General features: G+C 40.0%; 2 protein-coding genes across 5 annotated transcripts in view; both read left to right on the top strand.

Moving 5' to 3' along the window:
- EXOC3 (exocyst complex component 3) overlaps positions 1-10,481 on the top strand; it is a 30,662-nt gene extending 20,181 nt beyond the window's left edge. The window contains exons 7-13 of one of the 2 annotated variants that reach the window (XM_050892320.1): positions 987-1,054; positions 1,550-1,660; positions 2,382-2,532; positions 3,923-4,045; positions 7,572-7,733; positions 9,042-9,169; positions 9,616-10,481. In XM_050892320.1, coding sequence (XP_050748277.1) covers positions 987-1,054; positions 1,550-1,660; positions 2,382-2,532; positions 3,923-4,045; positions 7,572-7,733; positions 9,042-9,169; positions 9,616-9,787 — 915 coding nt within the window. In that variant the 3' untranslated portion in view covers positions 9,788-10,481. Of the gene's footprint in view, positions 1-953; positions 1,055-1,549; positions 1,661-2,381; positions 2,533-3,922; positions 4,046-7,571; positions 7,734-9,041; positions 9,170-9,615 lie in introns of both variants that reach the window. The other variant, XM_050892319.1, reaches the window with a different exon arrangement.
- Positions 10,482-12,010: 1,529 nt separating this feature from the next.
- PDCD6 (programmed cell death 6) lies at positions 12,011-22,847 on the top strand. Of its 3 annotated transcripts, XM_050892918.1 has the most exons (7): positions 12,049-12,096; positions 14,679-14,800; positions 14,891-14,952; positions 18,363-18,407; positions 19,572-19,730; positions 20,417-20,526; positions 22,036-22,847. In XM_050892918.1, the coding sequence occupies exons 2-7, from the start codon at positions 14,760-14,762 to the stop codon at positions 22,132-22,134; spliced, it is 516 nt and encodes a 171-aa protein (XP_050748875.1). In that variant the 5' UTR covers positions 12,049-12,096; positions 14,679-14,759; the 3' UTR covers positions 22,135-22,847. The 3 variants fall into 3 exon arrangements, with proteins under 3 accessions (XP_050748874.1, XP_050748875.1, XP_050748876.1); XM_050892917.1 differs by lacking the exon at positions 14,679-14,800 and having other exon boundaries at positions 12,011-12,096; XM_050892919.1 differs by lacking the exon at positions 12,049-12,096 and having other exon boundaries at positions 14,729-14,800; positions 19,572-19,724.

Below are 22,847 nucleotides of genomic sequence, written 5' to 3'. Positions count from 1 at the left end.
AACAAAAAACACCCCAACCTGCACCACCCTGTTGTTGGTAGTAGAAAAGGAAAGTTTTTAGTGATCTTTATCAGCCAGAAAAATGTCAGGTTATTATGCTTATTTTCTAATTTTTCTTTACAAATATTGTTAGGTACCTTCAATGAAAGATAGATGGTCTCTTCCTGCATTTGTTTCCCACTTTATTTTTTCCTGTCTTATACCAGGATTTTTGCTACATTCTTTCACATTTGTATTAGTGCCAAGGTTGACTTCATCTAATCCTTTTCAGAAGATGTGTAATGTCAAAGAAACTGGTGGCTGATTGGCTCTAGTGTTGTGGTGTCAAAGGCTGCAGTGTTGAGATTCGTGTAACAGTGAAACTTTCAAAATCATCTCAGCACAAAAGCAGCTCATGTTTCCGCCTGGATTTGTACCCTTCCTTTCCAGTCCCCCTCCTCTCAAACACAGTTCCCTGTAGGTCACCTGGACCTTGTGCCTAGTTGTGTTTCTGAAGTTTAGGGGTCCCTTCTACTTCGCTAATGTGAACTTACTACTTTCATATATGGGGAAAGCAAAGGAATTCGAGTTATAAGGTTATTCATTACTAGCTGCAGGAGCTGACCCAAGAACTTTGATCCACTGTAAAGCCAAAATTCCTGCTGAATTAGAAATATTAAGTACTTTTTTTGATGAAGAAAGAATGCAACTGCTTTCAGTATCAGGAGAAAGCTGCAGCATACATTAATGGTTGTCAATAATTTATTAATTACACTTATGGAAATAGTGATTTTTGGTTTAGACAGCAGCAATTGTCTGGGCTTGTTTAAAAAAAAAAAAAAAAACAACAAAAAAAACCCCCAAAAGCATATGTAGAACTGGTACTAGTGAGAGTCTCCAACAAGATAGGAGTTCTGTCTTTGATTTACCACTGATAAAGGACTCTCTTTATAACTAAACTATTTTTAATTCAGATGTTTGAGCAGAATCTTCAGGTGGCTGCTCAGATAAATGAAGATTTGAAAACAAAGGTACTCCTTCTATGTCTTCAACAAATGAATTCATTTCTAACCAGGTAACATGATTTTTAAAATATAAATGATTTATCCTGCCTCAGCCTCTCTTTGTTCCTACAATTCCAATACTTGTTTTTCCTATGGATGTTTCTTTATTGCTTTGTCTTTCTCCTATCACATCCATGCCAACCAAGCTTTTCTTCCCTCTCCTTTTCTTGCCTTCTTCCTCCCTTCCCCAGTTTCACCACAGAAGTTCTTCTGTGCTGGTGACTGGCAGTTTCAGTTCCTCTCTGCAAATGGCTCTAATTTTTGAAGTCAGTTCCCCTTTCTTTTACATCTCAAATTTATATCTCTTTCTCATAAGGAAGACAGAACACACCTCCTTGGCTGGATTTTGCCTGGAACAGAGAGACTAAACATCACATGAGCAACAAGCCCTTTATAAAGTACTTCTAAATACCTGGCAGGCCCTTATGGAGCGTTTGGTCCTACAGGTGTACTTAAGTTATTACAGATTTCTGTCTGTTTAATGCCATTCCTTGTATATGTTACAGGTACAAAGATGAAGCACAGTTGTATAAAGAAGAACATCTTAAAAATCGTCGGTATCCTCAATGCTATGTTCAATACATGATTGCAGTCATCAACAACTGTCAAACCTTTAAGTAAGTCTGGATGTTCTTGCAGTATTGTGAGAAAAATAAGTATTGGTATTTCATTTGTAATACTAATGTTCCCAGGACCTTCTCTTCTTTTGTATACAAAGAGGGTTTCAGTTAAGGTAGTTCAGCTGACTAAACAAAGACAACAGGTTTAAATATATTACTGTTTTAAGAGGCAGATATTGTGATTGCTCTTGCCTTTGGCAGGCCAAGCCATTGCCCCCCACCCATGAAAACCCACTTGTTATTGCGAGAATTTCATTGCCAAAGAAAAATTTATCTTCAACTTTCAGAATTTGAAAAAGTCATTTCAGTTAGTTTGTCTGGGGCCTGCCATTTCTCTTGCATTTGATCTCTCGAACTGAACTGGAGAAAAGTAAAGGTGGAGCTTGCTCTGTTGAGAATATCAAAACAGGAGAAAGAAATCCTCATTGCTCATGCTTCAGTGTTCAGCAATCCAACCCCATGTTCATCTATATCTGCTGCCATTCTCAAGTCTACAAATCAGCGGTAGTTTGTTACCAACATACAAGTAGTCTAGATTGATCACTCTAAAATCAGGCTGTAGAGTAAACTAAGGCTTCCAAAGCAAGCAGCAGGCATTATTTCCCCTTGCAAAAATAAGACTGTCTAGTATGTGTCTTTCTGTGTATGCACTCTGAAAATTTAGTAGCAATGCAATTGTGCATCAGTGGATGATGAAAACCATTGTTATTTGTCACAGAGAATCTATAATCAGTCTGAAAAGAAAATACTTGAAAATTGAAATGGAAGACACGTTGTCAAGCAGTCATACAAGCATGGATGCAACTTTAGACATCATTGCCAAAGAAGGATGCTCTAGTCTGTTAGATGAAGTCTTCATGGATTTAGAGGTTAGAACTTTTTTCCTCCAAAAACCAGAAGTATTATTTTATAAGGAAAAATAATTCAGGAATGAATTATTGTTATTATTACAGTTATGAAGCCTTTTGATTGCTAAACATATTTTATATGTGGTGTGCTAGCAAAATGCCAGTAAACGTCAGTATTGTTCTTCACTGGTATAGTTTGCATGTAGGAGACTGAAAGGTTGCTTAATTCTATTTCACGGGATGCCTTCAGGCAGGTGCTTTGTATATAGTGAATATTTTCTAGCAGATTGTACTTAATCTTATAGTTGAGTTTTAAGAATTATTTGGGAAACTACTGCTGATATTAAGTTATCTTTGTACAGGTGCAGTACACCTATAATTAAGATAGTTAATTGACTCTAAACGTGGGCCCTTTCTGACTGATAAATTTCCATATTTAAGAATTCTAGCTTGTATAGAATCCCTCAGGAAAAAAAGATAATTCTTTTTATTACTAAAAATAAATTGGGAGTATGGGGAGGGAGGCAGGGAAATTAGAGAAATGGCGGGGGCAAAGAAAGATGCTCTGGAACTTGTTAGATTTGTAATAATATTTTGAACTAATGTAAACCCCTTGAATGACTCGCATCAAGAAAGATGTGGGAGCAGTGTTTATTTTAAACTTGAAGCTCTTAGCAAAACCTTTATTCCTCATTAACTATGCTCATTGATTATGAGAAGACACTCCATCTACTCTAATGACCATTCTTAGAAATTCATTAACCTCAAGCTTCATGTCACTATTATCATTTATAAAATACTGTGCTCTAATATGTAAAGAATTTTTCCTCTGGGGAGAACAAAGCAAGATGAGTATGTAGGTGTAGAGAATACTGGAATTATGTATCGTGGAGTTCTGGGAAAGGAGTAAAGCGTGTAGGCCACCAAGTTTGGTATACGCACAGGAAGTTTGTGGGGCCATCAAAGAGGAACATCTGAGCAGCCAGTAGCAGTTCAAGAAATCAAGCATGAAGTTCATCATCACAACAGTTTAAAAGTGCCTCATATTTAAAATTGGAATCGTCAGCTCTTAAGCCAATTTTGTCCTTGGACCTTAATGTTTTTTTATTTACCGTAGACATTTAAATAGAGAACGTAATAAAGGATTTTAGAGAACTCGTATGAAACAAATGCTCAGGTTAGTGCAGTTGGTTTACATACACACCCAGTGTGTATGTCAGGGTAGCACTCTGTGGCAACTGTCATACTGACAGCTGATCACATCATTTTCCTACACTAACTGCTTATTCTTTTTGAAGGAGTGTAGTTTAGAAATGTATGACACTTAAAATTGTCTCCTATTTTTTTTGTAACTGCACTGATACGTTGAAAGTGTCAACAATTTGTTCTGATCAATTGTTTACCTTCTCAGCCACATCTCAATGAGCTGATGACAAAGAAGTGGTTGACGGGATCTAATGCAGTGGGGACTATCTGTGTCACTGTAGAGGATTATTTCAATGACTTTGCAAAAATAAAAAAGCCTTATAAAAAGGTAGGTGCAAAATATTCTATGATGCTTTGCTAATGTGCTGTGAATATCATGTTGGTTTGGCATTTCTGAACACTGAACGGAATTCAGAATTGGAATACAGAAATTGGCATTGATTCATTACTGGAGATGAAAAACTGTTCATAATCATATTGCAAAAGTCTGAATCTAATATTTCTCTCATCTTTTTTGTTCACAGCCATATAATATTGTCAAAGACAGATCAGAGTTGCAGGTTTTAGTCCAGAAAATGTATTGGCGTGTTACTAGATTGTATTCTTACCAGCTTGTACTTTTCTACTTCTCCTCAGAAGTTTTTAGTCAGATAAAATTAGCTCTTCTGAAACTAGTTTTGCTGGCCTGTAATTACTTTTTTTAAAATGCACATTCTGTAATTCCTAGTTTTAATATGTACAATGAGGCACAGTTACATTGGTGCCATAAGGTTTAACAAATGCATAACTCATGTTTTAAGTGCTGTTACAGCAGCATAATGTGCTAGTTAGGTCATCTTATTTATTTTTTTTTTTCCCTGTGGTCTGTCAAAGGATATCTGGATTTCTCTATTATCCTTTAATTTTCAGTAGTATTGTACACGTTTTTATCCTTTATTGAATTAAAGTCAGTTTTGTGTAATTAAGATAGCATGTCTTAAATGATTCCCTAAGATTTAGGAAATATTTGAGGCTAGCAAGATCAGGATTTAAGTGAGGTTTGAACAAACCCTTAGTAAGTAGAAATGCTTAAAAGACAGTCTCAAAATCATACAATTACTCTTTCTTACCTTAACTCTTAAAGAGGTAGAGGGGACTGCTCAAAGTTCCCCCGATGACCTCTAACCTTCAGTATTTGCAGATCCTAGAGGCCTTACAATGTAAATGAATAATAGGCATTTTCAGTCCAGAAAAAGTACACAAAAGAAGTTAGGTTGGTCCCAGAATTAGTCTATAATCCATGGAACAGCTTTCTCTTCCAGATTTGGTTACTGTGAGGTAATAGTGCTTGGCATGAGTTTCTTTAAGTGTTAATACCAATCTCTGCAATCGCATGTGTTTCATCATGTAGCGTTTATTGCCACCTTATGGGGAGGAAGATGACAAATGCATTTTTTGGCATTCAGCATACCTGCTATTGCACTATCTCCCAGCACAAAAAAATCTCCCACACAAGATGCCGTATGTTCTAGCACTGGATGGGACACGCTTTTGTTTCCCTGGTTTGGGGTGGGCTTTTTTTCTGCTTTTAAAATATCTTGGTTAACCCTGTTTTGAAAATCCAATTTTTAAAAGCCACATGAACAGAGCACCTGCAAAAAGACTGTAGCCCAATGGGAAGTACACTGTTCTGGAACAGGGGGGATCTGGATCTCACAGTCATTCTGCTTTGCTGTTTTCCTCGCATGTAAAGTGAATGCCCTACCATCGCACTGTTGGCTCTTCTTGAGTGTTCTTTTTCTCAGTTGTAGTAGAGCTGTTCTTCCTCACTTACTTTTCAGTGGGATGGAGCATACATGTGTTGTGGTTTAGGCCCAGGCAGCAACAAAACACCACGTAGCTGCTCGCTCACTCCTCCCCCACGGCGGGATGGGGAGGAGAAAATACAACGAAAGGCTTGTGAGTCAAGACAAGGACAGGGAGGGATCACTCACCACTTAGGGTCACAGGCAAAACAGACTTCATTTGGGGAAAAACAGATCAATTTAATTTATTACTAGTCAAATCAGAGTAGGATAATGAGAAATAAAACCAAATCTTAAAAACACACCTCCCCCCACCCCTCCCTTCTTCCTGGGCTCAGCTTTGCTCTCGATTCCTCTACCTCCTCCCCCTGAAGCGGCGCAGTGGGACAGGGAATGGGGGTTTGGGTCAGTTCATCACACGCTGTTTCTGCCACTCCTTCCTCCTCGGGGGGAGGACTCCTCACACTCTTCCCCTGCTGCAGCGTGGGGTCCTTCCCACGGGAGACAGTCCTCCACGAACTTCTCCAGTGTGAGTCCTTTCCACGGGCTGCAGTCCTCCAGGAACTGCTCCGTCATGGGCTTTCCCATGGAGTCACAGCATTCTCCGGGCCCAGCCACCTGCTCCGGCGTGAGGTCCTCCACGGGCTGCAGGGGAATCTCTGCTCTGGCGCACCTCCTCCCTCTCCTTCTTCACTGACCTCGGTGTCTGCATGGCTGTTTCGCTCACATCCCGCTCCTCTCTTCGCTGTAGCTCTTCTTCCTTCCTCTCCTCTCCTCTCTACCTCAGCAGTCTTTTCCCCTTCTTAAATATGCTATCACAGAGGCGCTACCACCGTCGCTGATGGCCTTGGCCAGCAGTGGGTCCAACTTGGAGCTGGGGAAGCTGTTAGCAGCTTCTCACAGGAGCCACCCCTGTAGCCCCTGCCCCGCTACACAAACCCAACACATATGTCAGTCTCCCACAGTCTGTTCTGTGCAGTTAATTTTCCTCTGTGTAATTGGCATCAATTCCACCAATGCAAGAGAAGCCATCCCTGAACAACCAGTAAACTCTGGTATTTCTGCACAGTCTTGAGAGCAGGACTTGAAATCATATTTTCGGTGTCCTGGATGAGGGCTGTGACTTCCAATACTTTGCAATCTGTTGTTCTCTCTCTTTTTTTCTTTTTTTCTTTTTTTTTCTCTTCTCTCTTTCCTGAAACCTTTCTCCAAAATTTTGACTGAAGAACATGTTGATTGAAACTAAAGCTTGATATATACTAATAAAATATGATAAAAAGGTTGTGACTAGCTGTTATGCAGGCTTTTTCTTAATCGTAAGTAACTTTGCCACCATGCTTAGAGGGGAAAAAAAAAAACAACACCTGAGGACTTGTGGGATTTAAGGACTATCCATACATTAGAGTTGAAAAAACATGTAAAGGTTTTGGGTTTTTTGTTTTGTTCTTTATTTCCAAACCTCAGCATTATTCTTGCACCAATACCAGATGCTTCACTTAGTCACCAGTAGCTATTTCCTATAAAAAGACAAGTGCAGAACAGCAAACCAGTCAAGGAACATCTGAGAAAGTGATTGCTGTTGGCTCTTCAGGCTTTGTGTCAGACTTCACCCAAAGCACAGATAACGTAAGCAAGATTTGCAATGCTTTATGCAGTGTAGTGGAGTTCTCCAACAGAAGTCTCTGTGGTGGCTGGTCATTCCTTGACCAGATATAAAAAGCAAGGCCAAGCACAGGTCTGTTCTAAAGATCATCCAAATTATTTCATGTTTGTTCTTCTATCTTTGGTGCTCCTCAAAAATAATTGAGACATGTCATTAGAGATATCTTGGTTTTGTTTCTCTTTCTCGTAATTGCACATCCTTTTCATTAGGAAAGGACAGATTTTCATTTCTGTTAGCATTGTGAAAATCTAAAGCTACTCAAAATGTGTAGTATTAACAAAAACTGTGTACTGGTGATTAAGTGCAAATACACATTTCAAAGCCTAATAATTGTTCAAAGACTAAAAATAATGGCTATGTTTGCAGGTATCACTGGCATAATCCACCACCTTTTTCTTTTCTTTCAGACAATGACTGTTGAGGCCCATCGGAGAGTGGTTGTGGAATACATCAGAGCAATCATGTTAAAACGTATATCTTTCAAGAATGCAGAAGAGAGAAAAGAGGGTGCAGAAAGAATGATCAAAGAAGCAGAACAGTTCAGATTTCTGTTTAAGAAGCTTGCGGCTGTAAGTATTTGCTTTGGGTAATGCTGTTAACCTGGTAATTTAGAATAAACCATGCATGTTCACTGCTTGGGGAAAATGGCTAGAGTTAGATCTCCATGTCTCCAAAATGTTGGGTGATTTGTGAATATCAAGGATGCTAGCTGAGGGCACAGACAGAGTTTCTGAACACACTTAGCCTCTGCTAAAGTTCCTGAGCACCAGTTTGTACTGCTTTGTGTTTACAGCTCTCTGCAGCTGAATATTTGAATGGCATCACAGAGATAGGTACCCTGAATTTCTAGTAGTAAGTGAAAGAAAAAAGCAGTTGTTTGTTTAAAAAAAAAAAAAATTGGCTTTGCTTTTCCTGGCTGGAATAAAGGGTGATACTGTTCCAACAGATGCAGTTAATTATTACCTAAGTAACATGCAGTGTATTCATTTAGAATCAACAAAACAAGTATGTTGACGCCATTTGAAGTGCAGTAGAAATAGAAAAGACAGGCCAGATGAGAAACAATGTACAAGATAGGCCTAAAATGAATACAAAATCATCTTTTAACCGCATAAGGAGCAGGAATCTGCCGGAAAGCTCCTAGGGCCAACAGATGACAAAATGCAAAAAGAATGCAGAGAAAGATAAAGCCTGAAAACCGGGGTGGGGGGAGGGAACGGGCAGCGTTCATCTCTGCTCTCTGTGGAAGATATTGGGGCAACTCCTGCATCAGAGTCCTTCATTATGTGGGATTCTGTGTAAGATCTGTTTCAGATTAAGGCATTGATAGAAGAGGTTATGGAATAAATGAAATGAACAATACCAGATCGGCAGGAGCAGATGACCTGGAACTAAGAGTACTAAACTAGTCCAGAGATTAAATAGCTATTACAGTTCAGTTGATCAGTTGTTGAAAGCTGCTGTGGTGGCCAGGTGACTAGAAGGAAGCTAACGCAGGGCCAATTTTTAAGTAATGCTTCAGAAGAGATCTGGCTTTCATATCAGTTATTCCTAATGTTTGTGCTGACAAATTAGCAAAAGTTAAAGACCAGAATGTATCACCACGTGGATAAATACAAACAACATGTTGTAAGACATGACTTTCTTTACTGATATTCTGAGGGTAGGTCTCTGGATGAAGAAGAACAGGGAAAGAGGGAAGAGCCTTATGGTGACAACTCACAAATATTTTGTTTTCTTAATGTCTGAAAATTCAGCTGTTTGGGGAATTCAACAGCATTGTTGGACAAAATACTAATTAAAGGAGTGTTTATAGATATTATGGGGGATTGCTTTTGTTTTGGGGATTTTTTTTTTTTGAACTTTTCCTCTTGCAGGGCTCTGGAGAGGATACTGAAGGACTCTGTGACATCATTGAAGCCATTGCAGAGGTTATCAAGCTAACTGATCCTTCACTGCTCTATCTGGAAGTTTCAACTTTAGTCAGTAAATACCCAGATATCAGGTAATTCTCTTTGCCCTCAGAGTTACAGGATAGATAGATAACATCACAGTTTCTTTGTAGTCTTGGGCAAATTTTAGAACAATGTGTAGAAGTGTTCATATTTGTCATATTTTAGAATGTAGCCACTTTCGAAAAATAATGCTAATATAAAATATATGTGACCTGGACTAGGAGGTACACATACTTAAGTACTCAGTGGTACAGCAAAGGAATAATGAAAATACTTCCATTCTGTGTTTTGGGAGGATAAAATATGTTTTAGAGTCCTAAGAGCAGCCAAAATAGCACTTTATATTGAGCTGGAAAAGACAGTTCTGAGTGACTAGACATCTGATTAAGTACATGCCGAAACCGAGTGAAAGGATTGCCAACTAAGTGATATTTCTGACAAAATCTTACTTGTACGGTTTCCTACTAATGCCAGTTTTACCGTTTTCTCTTGGCAGGGATGACCATATTGCAGCTTTGCTGACAGTGAGAGGTGATGCCAGCAGAGATATGAAGCAGACTATCATTGAGACTTTGGATCAGGGTCCAAGCCAACCGAATCCAAACTATGTGCCAATTTTTAAAGAAATTACAGTTCCTACTCTAACTGTGCCAAAACTTCTGAAGTAATTGACAACTCTGTGTTTGTGTCTCATTACTGGTCTGGGATCAACAGGTTTGAAATACTTGAGGGCAAATTTGGCAGTGCTGTTTCGAGTAAAGTTCAATATACACTGATACTTGCTAGGCATGTTTCTTTCTAAAGACTTGGATGTGGGGAAACGTAATAAGATTTCTGAAAGAAGATGGATGTAAAGGTTGTGTTGGAAGAATGAAGCTTCTAATGGGCAGGGGGTGCTTTCCTGACCCATTTGTTACAGCTGTTTTTGCCATCAGCACATACATTTTTCTCCTGGAATATGTTTGCACGGTGCACTGCAATGCCATATAAAGATATTCATACCAAAAACAACAGAGCTGTATTAGTGCTGGATATACTAACGTACATTGCTTACAATACCTAAGCAGACTCCTTTAGAACTGTCTTTATATGGCACTGCATTGAGCATGTATTGGCGTCCTCAATCCACTTTCACATTATACTTTGTGTATGTACTTACTTTGGTGTAAAATAGTTTATTGCAGAAAACTTAATTATGAAATCGGTTTCCTGACTTAAGGGGCTGAACGAAATTGCTACCATACAATTTGATTATAGGTTGAATAAAGACACATGAGGTACCATTTTTTTTTCACTGATTCACTAAAAACAGCACGTAAAGCACCACCAGTTCAATAAAATGTTAAACCATTGCTACCTTCAGCTATGTATTCTTTGCATCCTTATAGATCTACAGTAGATTTAAATCTTTTTTTGTTGTTTGAAGTGTGAATAAACATTGGATTTAATAGTTTTCTGAAAACAGAAGATACTGGTTTTTATTTCCACAGTATTTGCAGATTGATGCTTAAAGCTAACTTTCAATATTAGCTGTTCTAATTATAAAATATTACTAGAAAATTGTGGATTTAAAATGACTTGATGAAGGACACAATGAAGGCATTATCTGTTAGTACCTGAACAGAGCTGTCAGAGATAACTACAAGGAAGACAAGAGCCTATGTTGTTCTAATTAATGTTCTAGAGTTTGTATATGTAACTTGTTTAGCCTGTGAACATCCAGACCTTGTGCCATTCCACTGCTCTCACTGACTCCTCCTTACCCTGGAAGAGATTCATGCAAGGTCAGCAGTTCGGACAAAGGATAAAACAAAGCTTGTGGCTTTTTTTTATTGGCAGGGGCAGCGTGTCCCAAAGGATGAGGACGGTTCAGTAGAGCATCAAGTCGATATCTCTGTATGTGAGGAGTTTTAGTGAGGTCTGGAGCCACTCCAGGTCCCATGGGACCTCACACCATTCCTAGAAATTGCAGATGGGGGGAAAGGGAATGAAGCTGATTTTTGGAGGGTTGTGTTCACCCCTCAGTTAAGAATTCAGTTAAGAATTACTGAGGTGATACTAATTTGGCTTGTACTTCAGTTTCAATCCTGTGCCTGAAGTTCTTGTCCTATGTGCTTTTGATCTTTAGTTTGTCTAAGGGAATTGGTGCATGAGGCTTTGTTTCTCCTTATACCCCCTTCTTCCTCTGCAGCAGTAACCCTCTTACCTCTTGGATGTTAAGCTATTTCCCCTCCACGACAAACCACCTCCCCTGAGTGGGGACCCCTTAGTCTCTCCCTGCCTGCCACGGAACGGTCACAGGGACGGCTCCCGCCCTTGCAGAAACCCTCACAGGGGATGAGGGCTTGTGGCGGGGAGCGCCATTAACCTGTGACCGCGGATCCCTGCCCGCTCCGCTCAAGATCAAGCCGCAGCCGCCGGCCCTGGGCAGCGGCCGCACTGCGCTCAACGGAGGACCGTTACCTCGGGCTCCGCCCGTTGTCCCGGCAGCCGCTGCGCCGCCCTCCCTCAGGCGTCCCGAGGGGCTGCCCCGCTGCCGAGGCTGGCGGGCCGCCGGGCTGGGCAGCGCCGGTGCCGGAGCCCGCAGAACTCCCAGCGGGAAAAACAGGGCTAACCGCCCACCGTGCCTGCTAACGCGGGGGGAAAGACTCGCCTCGCCTCGCCCCCACCGAGCCCGGGGGGCCCAGCCCCGCCCCGCGCCAGCCGCCCCCGCCCCGCAGCCGTCGCCGTGGCAACGGGCGGGCGGCGCAGCAGCCCTCTCGGGATTCCCCGGGGTGGGGCCGGTGCGCCTGCCCGGCTCATCGACGTCACCGGTCGCGCTGCGTCAGGCGGCCCGTGCCGGAAGCGTGGGGAGGAAGGCTCGAGCTGCCCGGCGGCTCCGCGGAGGAGCCATGGCGGCGGGGTATCAGTACAGGCCCAACGGCGGCGGCGGCGCCGCGCTCCCCGACCCCACTTTCCTGTGGAACGTCTTCCAGAGGTGAGGCCGCCGCGCCCCCCCCCACTTCCCCAGGGGTCCTCGTGGGGCGATCCGCGTCGTGTGCCGCCCTAAGGGCTGCGGGGAGGGGGCTGAGGGGGGCTTCCCCCCGCCGGCCCTGCTGGGCCGAGGCACCCCCTTCCCGCGGGGCCGGGCCTGGCCCGCCGCGCTGAGGGGGAAGCCGCGACCCTCGTCGTTCGCGGGCTGCGCTGCCGAGTGCTGCTGGGCGGGCGGGCCGGGCCGGGCCTTGCGGGGATGCCGCTGCCTGAGGTGGCACCGGGAGGGAGCGGGCGTTGGGCGGTGCGCGGAAACGGTCAGCTGCTACGGGAAGCCTGTCACCGGCCCTGGGCATTCAACGTAGGATTTGGCTGCCGTGGGGCCTTGCAGGGCGGGTAAACATCGCGGTTATATCCCTGTGGGAGGAATCTGAGGGGGAGCTTTAAGAAAGGCTTGAGGAGGAATAAGTATGGCTGGATTTTAGAGCAAGGGAAGGGAAATTAATGGAAGCGAGAAGGTAACCTTGAAAACGCTGAAGTCATTTTTGGCCTGAGAATCCAGAAAGGATTGTAAAGTCTGGAGGATCCGTGTAGCAGTACAGGAAGGCTTAAAAAGGAATCTGATAAATGCTTAATGGAGAGCTTAGAAACTACCAACAGATATTCTCTTGAATACATCTGGAGCAGGAACTTGCAAGGGAGTTAGCAGGCCTGTGTTAAAAAACACACTGTCGAGACCATAGTAGTAAAGAAGCTAAAGGAGTTCTTCACATTTGTGTCAAGGAAACTGGGGAGGTTCCTACGTTGGATCCATTTTTATGGGAGATGTGTCAGAGGATCTATCTTGACTCTAGTGACAGCAAGAAAAGGTTAAGGAGTGGACAAACAGTAATAAATTGCTAAAACTGGCTAGTATTTACTTAGTAACTCAGGAGTGACTCAGGAATGAGGCTGCTTACCTACCCAGCCTAACGTGAAACCACTTAATCTGAGAACTTGGAGGAGGCATGCATGATGCCATTTTGTTTTTTTAAAGGGTCCAGAAAGAAACAAGATCAACAGTCTGACTTCTGCACCAGGCAAACCAGTAGAAACCATTTTAAATAACATAGCTAGTCAGGAGAGTTGCATAGCTTTTGTTGAAAGTATTCCTGTCTGGCAGACTACTATGTAAGGCCTGGAATATGTTTGATAAGGATTGGGTATGGATGTGATGGCTAGAACTGGTGCAATTGATATAATCTGTATAGTTTCCACAGGGACTCTCAACATACAAAAGTATCAAAGGCCTTTAAAGAAATCCAGTATATGTAGAATGAAAGGGAGGGTCCTTTGGTGGATAAATAACTGACTAAAAAGAAGACTGTGTGGTCATCTGCCACACTGACAGATGGAGCTGTTCTGGGATCTTTATTCAATATGTTCAGGAGCGACTGGGGGAAAGGAAGGTGAATGATCATGTGAAGTTTGCTGGTGATACTAACTGATTCCTGAAGTAAGTGAGGCCTCTGAAGACTTGCAGGAGCACTTTAGAGTCCTGAACGACTGGGTCATATCACTTTATCATGGGTCCTGAATGACTGCGTCATATCACCCTGTCATGGCCAGATCATGATCACTGTATGATGGGCAGATGAAATCCAGAGTAGATACCTGATGTCCATGAGGAAGACACACTTTAATTTTGCATCATTTCGTATATAAAATGAATGTGCTCTAAGCTGACCGATGACGCTCAGGAGCAAGATAAGTAGGTCATAATGCATTTTTACGAAAATATCAGCTTAGCACTTAGTAGCAGCTCATAGAAGGTAAAAAATGTTTGGAATACGTAGAAAAGATAGAGAATAAAAAAGGGGAGTATCTTTTTGTTATTATAATCTGTGCAATTTATGCTTGCAATTTGAATGTTGTATGCGGTTTATATAATTTTTGAGATGGGGAAGTGATCTAGTAGAATGAACTGAAAAGGTTTAGAAAAAGGCAACAAGGACTAAAGGAAAAAAAACAGCTTCTGCAAAGGGATCAGCTGAGCAGGACTCTGGAATGGTGGTAACTGAGGGGAAGTAAAAACTGTCAGTGTCAAGGAGAAGGTTCTTGTATAAAATGGAGGGAAGTCACCACCACTTTCAGATATCCTTCTAAAGAAGGCATGATCCTGCTTTATTTGGGCAGAAATTACTTAGTTTATTAATTTTGGGATATAATTTCATTCTCTAAGACAGTAGACCGTGAAGGCTCAATGGAAGCTGGCACCTGCCTGTGCTTTTTCACTTTTTGAACCCCTTTGAAAGGGGTCGTGGCCCTGCAGTCGATTCTTTCAGTACTTTGCGCTGGTTCCATTAGTGGCTTTGTCTCCGTTGCCAACATGTTACTGAGAGAAACCGGGTGCCAAACTTGAGGCCCCAATTTGGGAGCCAAACAGCTTACTAGTGTGACATTAGGCATTTTGTGGATTTAACCAGTTCTTTTAAAAATAAATAAATAAAAATACTTTCTTGTGTGGAGTATGCCCAAACTGTTTTATTGTCAGTGTGTGTTTTTGTGTGTCTCTTCACTCATAAGTAAGTCTTGCAGTTTTCTTTGTAGCTTTTATCATGTTCCAGAATGTCTCATCAGTCTGAATGAAGCGTTTAATTTGCAGTAACTGTGAATGGTTTACCAAGTAAAATGCAGTTAGTGACTTTTCAGGAAAAGATTAATCTTATCTGGTGAGTAAGAACCAGAATGTTGAAGCCTTCTCTAAGTGGACCCTGTTAATTTCAGCCATTTAAAGCTTACCACTTCTTTTTCCCCCCCAGGGTTGATAAAGATAGGAGTGGAATAATATCTGATAATGAACTTCAGCAGGCATTATCCAATGGTAAGTCTGTAAATGAGCAGTGAGATAGTTCATTGTAAACTTAACATTAAGTTTCATGTGAGACTGGTTTGACTGGGAGGGGGGGAATGTTCCTACCACTGATTAATACTATTTAATCTACAGTAAAAGGCTGAAGGGGAGGAAGAAAATGGACAGTCCTCATGATTTTATTTTATTGATTTTTTTGTTTGTTTTTTGCTAACGTTGTTCCTGTTCTGGGTTTTTTTTATTTCAAGGGAGGTTGTCTGGGTTTGGTGCATGTTAGTAATAATGCATTATAAACTGAGTACCTATTGTAAACATTACTGATTTGTATTCTGGGGAATGAAGGCATGCACATCCCTTTATTTTTTTCCAGCTCTGCTTCCTAGAAAACATAAACAGTGGTTTATATATTCCTCGCTCATCACTACTGAACTGTTGGTTTTTAACCAGGATCAGTGTATAACCTGGCCAAAGATCAGCTGTTTACAACCAGCCTTTTTACTGCACATAGAATCTTTTCATACAGTATGGTGCAGGAATTGAAGATGGTAATTTTTAATTTTTTTTTTTTTCCCAGATGAGCCATGTTTGGGGTTCTTTCCTAACAAAGTAGAAAGATGCACTCTAGATCTAGTATTAAAACTTTCTAGTAGTCTGTCAGTTCCCTGTCATAATGCTTAAAGAGTAACTAGGGTATGGTCAAATAACTCATGGAAGCAAAATAAAAACCAAAAAAATTTTCCAGTAGCCTATTTTTACTTTGCTCTGGTGACTTAGGGTGGGTAGGGTTGTACTTTGTGGGGGTTTTTTCCACTTAGAAATCTGAAAAAGTGCATATTGAAGCTGTTTGTACACCTTTGAGTCCATATCAAGTTTCCCTTCTCCCAAGGTTTAATTCCTTCATCCTTCCTGTGCTTTGTGACTGAGAAGGGCTTAAACTGATGTTGTGAGCTGCAGTGCACACAGACTGAAAGGCTCCTTTCTGTCAGTAATCACCTGACTTGAAATAAATTTGGATGGCTCTATTTAGCAAAATTGTGGTCTTGTAACTAAACTGGATTTACTAGAGTATTTGTTTAATAATATACCTGATAAATTAAAAGCAATATATTGTAGCTGCCGGACCTGATCCATAACTAAAATACTATTTTGAATAAAAACTTCAGCAAAAGCTAAGTTAAATTGATTAAGTCACTGTTTTCATTTAAGATTACAGTGACGTTTATAACTGTGGGAACCTGGCTTTTACCTGCCGTTTTAAACTTTATATATTTTAAATATCTTCTCATCTGATTGATTGAATTTAAGGGTAAGAGGCAGTGATGACTATCATCTGAACTCTTTTCTTTCCTTATTTACAGTGTAGATTAGCAGTTTCAGTGCTTTGCAGTTATGAAGAATCCCCACCAAGTGAATTCACTATTAGACAAAGTATTTACAGAACTGTAAGCTTCCTTCATTCCAAGAGATTCTAGATCTTGTACACCAAAGTCACTAACAATTCACTATATTCTTTTCAAAATATATCTTCTAGTGGATGGCTGCGTGTAGCTCTCATGCAATCTAACATGGGCTAAAAGAATGTTATGTGTTTATTTCTAAAACATTAAAAAAAGTCTGCAGTGCTCATTAAAATTTGAAGTTCAATGTGTTTTTGACACTCAGCTTTTCAACATGTCAAGTTTATGCAAATAACAGTATACTTACCTGGGAGGGACTGATCATCACTTTGTGTATATGATCCTATAAATATATAAAATATATACTTAATATAGATTAATAATTAATATATAATAATTATTAATTATATAATATATTAAATATTTAATATTAATATATATTATATAATATATAATAATAATTAGTATATATAATATGTAATAAAATCCTATGCTTCCTTCTTGTTTTTTTTCTGTGCTGCCATGTAAAGTTAATAGTAGAGTCAGGGGAGGAGGAAGGAACAGTCTTTCACTGTTCATTGGAACAGGTTGAAATCAGTACAGTTCTTCAGCACTGGAGTTGCTCTAATTTCACTCTATGGCGTCTATATGAGTCTCTTGAAAATTTCAACATTAAATAAGTTAACTTTCAAACTATATTTTCACTTTTTCCTCTATTCTGTTCAGAGTTAAATGCTGGCACCCTATTAATAATTCCATTATTTTTTATTTTTGTCAGGAGACATACAACTCTAAGGTACTGATGTTCTCTGTCTAAAATACTGCTTAAGCATTTTCAGAGCCATTTTTACTCTTCTTCTTCTCTGCTTATGTTTTTCTTTATGTGCAAATAGTCATATGGCCTGCCTACAGTATAGGGTTTTTCCCTGTTGCTGCATCTGTAGACTTACTTACACTGATACAGTTTCCCTTCCATGGGAGAAATTCAGCACTGGTATAAGCACTACTTACACCACTGCAGCTTGATCCAGCAAAGCAACCGTGCCTTCACAAAGCCTGCTTAATACCAACGCAGCCTTTCTATTAGGTATTTGTGGTCAGTTAACTGCATCGTTGCAAATGCCTAGTCTTACTGGTTCCTTTGTGGTCACTGCACTCAGCCTCAGGGAGTTTAATACATGCTTCTTGGTCTTCCTGGTTCCTTCACAGGCTCAAGAGAATTGATGGTGAAATTCTAGATCAGGCACAGTATTTCTCTTAATTTAAAGCGTAATGCTTCCTAGCACTCTGGAATGCTCCCAACCAAGTGAAAACTATTCCAAAGTGACTAGCCTCTAAATATTCAGAGAAGTACAGAGCTCCTCTTCAGATGATTACTGCTCAGGCCCTTTCAAGCAGCAACATTTCGTGGCCTGAAAATACTAATTTAAACTAACACTTCATTGATTTAGCAGTGGAGGTGGGATTTATACTAAACTCAACTCTAAACTGCACTGGGTGGTTATGCCATGTTAGGAACCTTTTCTTTTCACTTGTCAGAAACTAAATGCCCTGGAGTAATGCACCTGTAAAATAGGAAATAAGCAGATGGGTTTTTACTGAGGAATAGATATGAGACCTTGTTAGAGTTATAACTTAGAACTCTTCTGCTACCGTCAGTAGAAAAAGTGGGACTTCAGTTTTGATCTTGCCTTTTATCCAATACCTCCTGACTACCTGGGATGAAAAAATCCTTCTTAGTTCTTCCAAGGTTTTGGGGTTTTGGTTTTTTTGTGGGTTTTTTGTGCAGCCTGGAAAATGTTGGGTTTTGTGTAGTATCTGTAAAGCATTGGTCTGAAGTAATCTCTGAATGGTCAAGAACATAATGACTTCAAAACAGCCTTATTTTATAATATGCTAGTTCCATGTCATCTAGCTCTGAATTCACTGTTTAAGTAAGTTCTTATCATCTGATTTGTTGGTTGGTTGCATTTTTTTTTAGATGTTACTTAGTATTGAGGAACTAAGTAATTCTTTCTGTTTCAGGCACATGGACGCCATTTAATCCAGCAACAGTCAGGTCAATTCTTGGTGAGTGTAGTTGTGTGATGTGAAATAGTCAAGACACTGTTTTGTGATCTGTTCAGACAATTGAGAATGCTATCAGTTGCTGCACTGTTTTAAAGAAATAAGTATGTACAAATATGACAATACATATACAATATATATTTCTACTGTAATAATGAAGGCCTGTTTAAAGGTCTTTTGAACTAATTTGGCTGTAGCGTTAACAAGCTGGTCTTTCATTGTTAGGTGGTATGTTTCAATATGTCTTTACCCCCCAGCCCCCCCCCCCCCCCCCAACAGCCCAGCAGTAATAAGTTAAGTTAAACTCAAATATTTTCCCTTTTGAATAATACAGGAATGCCCTTTGTGTGCACACACATGCACTTGTCAAAGTGTCCTGAGAAAATGTTACTGTACAACTGAATAGATAGTAAATGTAATTTATGTGTGGCAAAATTGTCAGCTTAAATATTCTAAAAAGATATTATACAGCTTATCTTCGTAACTAGATTTTCCTGTCTTGCATTCTAATCTTATGTTCTGCTCCAAAAAGACCAAACAGAAGCTTTACACTGTTTGAATTCTTTAGCCCTAAAATAATTGCCAGTAGTGATGTAGAAGATGGTGGTAGAACAGAAGGATAAAAATTCAAGCACAAAAAATCTTTTCTATCATACAGTTTGTAAATCCAAGGACTAAATTTTTCGCTTTGTTTTTAATAAGTATTCAGCAGCAGTCTGCGTTCCATCGCTGTGCAACATGCTGTTTGTGTAATGATGACAGTATCAGTAAGTCAAATGCAGATGAATATGCCAGCACTTTTGGCAGTCAATAGATGTAGACTTTTCATGAGTCCTTAGAAAAGAACAACCCCTCTCTCTCTTTTTGTCACTGGATGATCAATCAAGCCCTAAATACTTTCAGACTGGAAATGAAAACCCAGGAAAACCAAACATTCTGTGATTTATTCTGGTCCTCTTTTATCTTGCTTTATCTTATCCTCCTTCGGTGGACAGCTACTTGCTTTTTTTGGCAGTACTTTCCAAAATATCACTTGTATTTTTGCAATTTCTTTTCTGTCTTCAGTACTTTCCACAAAGCGCTCTCGCTTCCTTCTTAAAATACTAGCAGATCTTACTGAAGAGTAGTATGATTAAGGTTTTATATGTTTCTTATTTTTTATTTCAGGCATGTTTGACAGAGAAAACAAAGGTGGTGTGAACTTCAATGAATTCACAGGAGTCTGGAAGTACATCTCAGACTGGCAGAATGTCTTTCGAACGTATGACAGAGACAATTCTGGAATGATTGACAAAAATGAACTAAAGCAAGCACTAACAGGTTTTGGTAATTCATTTGTAATTACAGTTTTTATGGTTGGGTTATGTCATCAGATGAGCTTCTTATTGCGTCTACAGAGCAGGCTGTACTGCTCTGACAAATGTGACTAAAAATGAGGCAGGTGAAATGCAGTTATCCTTTTAGGTATAAGGTACCTTTAAAGATACCCATGCCACAAGCACTTTTTAAGCTATTTCCTTTAATGGAAAAAATGAAACTGGATGTGTCAGTACCTGTGTGGAATGTTCTCTGTCTCCCGTTAGCTGCTCTGAGAGCGTTGCCAATACTTCAGGTAAATGTCAGAACTTACAAAGGTGCTTGATGCAGCTTGCCGCTTTTTAAAACGAAGCCAGCTGTCTACGCTACAGTAGCATTCTGATGGCAAAAGGAACTTTCATTTAGTTGACTTCACTTACAAAAACTTGAGTTGCAGCCCTAAACCATTCCCTCAACCAACTAGTCACTTTAATCAGTAATTATGTTTACTGTGACTCTGCCTATAATTATTATTAAGCACGGTCATCACTGCATGCATTTTAGTTTAACACAGAGATATTTGGCAAAAAAAACCTGTCTCCTGTAACTAACTGCTTACTGTTTTCTGGTTTTGTTATACACGCCTGCTAAACAGCCTAGTTCTTTTTATAGGACTGCAGTAATTGAAACCTTTTAAAGCATTTCTCTTTTCCAAGGTTACCGACTGTCTGATCAATTCTACGATATCCTTATTCGGAAATTTGACAGACAAGGAAGAGGACAAGTTGCTTTTGATGACTTTATTCAGTGCTGTGTTGTTTTACAGGTAAGAAAGGACATGTACTTTAATGTCAGTTGAAAAAAAAAATCACCTTTTCTTAAACTTTTACGGTTATCAATTTAAATATTGGATCTAGAACTTGCTTATAAATAAACCATTTGAATAAAGTGTACGAGAGGTGCTAGAAACATCTTCATTTATTGGTCTTCACTTGTTATCCATTCGCATCACATGTAAATTTGATACAATTTTTTTGACCTGTTAAATACTTTTATGGGGAAAAAAAATGTAAAATAGTGTTTTAAAAGGAAAACACTTAATGCTATTTCCATTAGTTTAATACACACACTTCCTCTGGATCTTGAGTGTGTTAAAACTGGAGTGTGTCGTGTCCCATGGTGCCCATAATTCTCATAATCTGAATTGTGAGGTTTTTGTATCTCTCTCTGTTTAAGGCTCTGACTAAAAGGAATTTGACCTAGCAGCTGAATTATTCAGTCTTTCGTCACTGCTGTTCCTGCAGGGGCAATGGTAGTAAAAGACATTTCAAACAAAAAAACCCCCAACCTTTCAGTAACAGAAATGCATGAGTGGAGAGAGAGAGAGACAGAGAACTGTAGTTTTACAGGTGTGGTGTTCTGTTTAGAAATCAATCACTGGATGATTCCTTACCTCATTGCTTAAGGTTTCTCTAAGTGTATCTGACTTTTCTGAAATATATGTAAGACTTTGGGGGAAAGCTGGGAAACTGTAGCAGTGAACAAGCTGAGTTTTAGTAGGATAGGAAAAAGGTTGCTCTTCTTACACTGGCCAGCATTGCAGCAGTATCTTAAGATATCTTCCGACAGGCAACATGAAGAGAAAGCAGTGCCCTGTAACAGTAGTATCATCTCTGTTATTTGCATACAGGTGTTTTGTTCTTCTCCTTTTAGCTTTATGTCTATAACCATAAGTCTGCTGAAACATCAGTTGCCTTTATATTCATTTGTAATATAAGCCGATTGTACTTTGTTATAAACTTAAACTCTGGTAAAGAGGGCTTTGAAATGGAGTATCATTCAGCTAGTGTTAGTGAAACCGTGCTGGTAGTTATTCTGGTCCGCTCTCTGTACTGCCTGGCATCTCTGGGGTTATACAGAGACAACTCGGATACTAATGATAGATAAAGCCTGTTGGGCTAGAAGATGAGAAATGGACAGGGTACTCATTGGATTCTGTCTCCAGGTGACTCTCAAATGTCTCAGGAGAATCGTGCATTGTTTTTTTCCCCCACTTGAAAGCCAGTTATAAAAAGCTGTCTTGTCTGTAAAGAAGTGCCTAGATAGCCTTAGGTATTGTATCATACGGTGGTTTTAGAATCAGATCTGCTACGCAGCTCAGGCACGAGACACGGCAAAGAGCTACCTCAATATGCACGAGATTGTAAAGTGTCTACAGAGGGGATGAACAGAAAGTGTTCATAAAGCTATAGAAACGTAAGTGGCCAGGGGAATACATGGCAGTCTGAACTTTTCCGACGTACAAAAATGTGTGGTTTTTTTCCCCCCTTTTCAGAGGCTGACAGATGTGTTCCGACGATACGATACTGATCAAGATGGCTGGATTCAGGTCTCCTATGAGCAATATCTTTCCATGGTCTTCAGCATCGTATGACACCGATAACTAGGAATTGCACACTGGCATTACACAGACTGGAGTTGCCAAATCATCCTGTACTGAATAAGATTATTGATGTATTATAATGGATATAACTTCACATTCTTAAATTTTGTACGTTGGTCATCACCTTCAGAATCTGTACTTGAGTTGGTTTTTATTTTGTATTACTGTACCATATGACCATCTCTGCTTACTGTAGTACAGAAAGCACAGAATCTAGATTTAACTGGTGCAATGTCAAACTTCACCTTCTTCCACATATCCTGCATGGGGAAAAATTACTCTTTAGAAATGCCAAATTAAAATAATGCTTGTTAGTTTATAAGAGAGTTGAAAGTCAGAAGTTGCACAACATGTTTTGCATGTGCCTTACTTTTGTAAGAGTTTAATGTATTAATTTTTAATACAGAATTTAAAATTAAGTAAAAATATTAGATCAACTTTTATAGGCTGCTTCACTTTTGTACAGCTTTTTTTAAGGGGGTGGTGGTTTTATTTCTGTATTCTAGTTTTCTGTGGTTCAGGGGTCCCTCCCACTTAACAGCGATGGCCTTTTTTCCTTGCCTTACCTTTTATTTTCTAGCTGCCTCCTTCCTTCAGGGTACCCTTGGGACATCTTCAAATAGAACTTCTTCACACCTGTGTCCAATACTGCATCTTCCTCAATGAGTTCCCTACAAAAATAAACTATATCTAACTACTCTGGA

The sequence above is a fragment of the Gymnogyps californianus genome, chromosome 2, assembly GCF_018139145.2.
Source record: "Gymnogyps californianus isolate 813 chromosome 2, ASM1813914v2, whole genome shotgun sequence".
NCBI lineage: Eukaryota > Metazoa > Chordata > Aves > Accipitriformes > Cathartidae > Gymnogyps > Gymnogyps californianus.
This window is presented reverse-complemented; position numbering and strand designations above follow the sequence as displayed.

Excerpts from the sequence above, each read along its gene's own strand:
- PDCD6 (XM_050892917.1), top strand. The coding sequence starts at position 12,011 with ATGGCGGCGGGGTATCAGTACAGGCCCAACGGCGGCGGCGGCGCCGCG. Across the intron at positions 14,953-18,362 it reads TCAGCAGGCATTATCCAATG|GCACATGGACGCCATTTAAT; the intron begins GTAAGTCTGTAA and ends TTTCTGTTTCAG. Across the intron at positions 20,527-22,035 it reads AGTGCTGTGTTGTTTTACAG|AGGCTGACAGATGTGTTCCG; the intron begins GTAAGAAAGGAC and ends CCCCCTTTTCAG.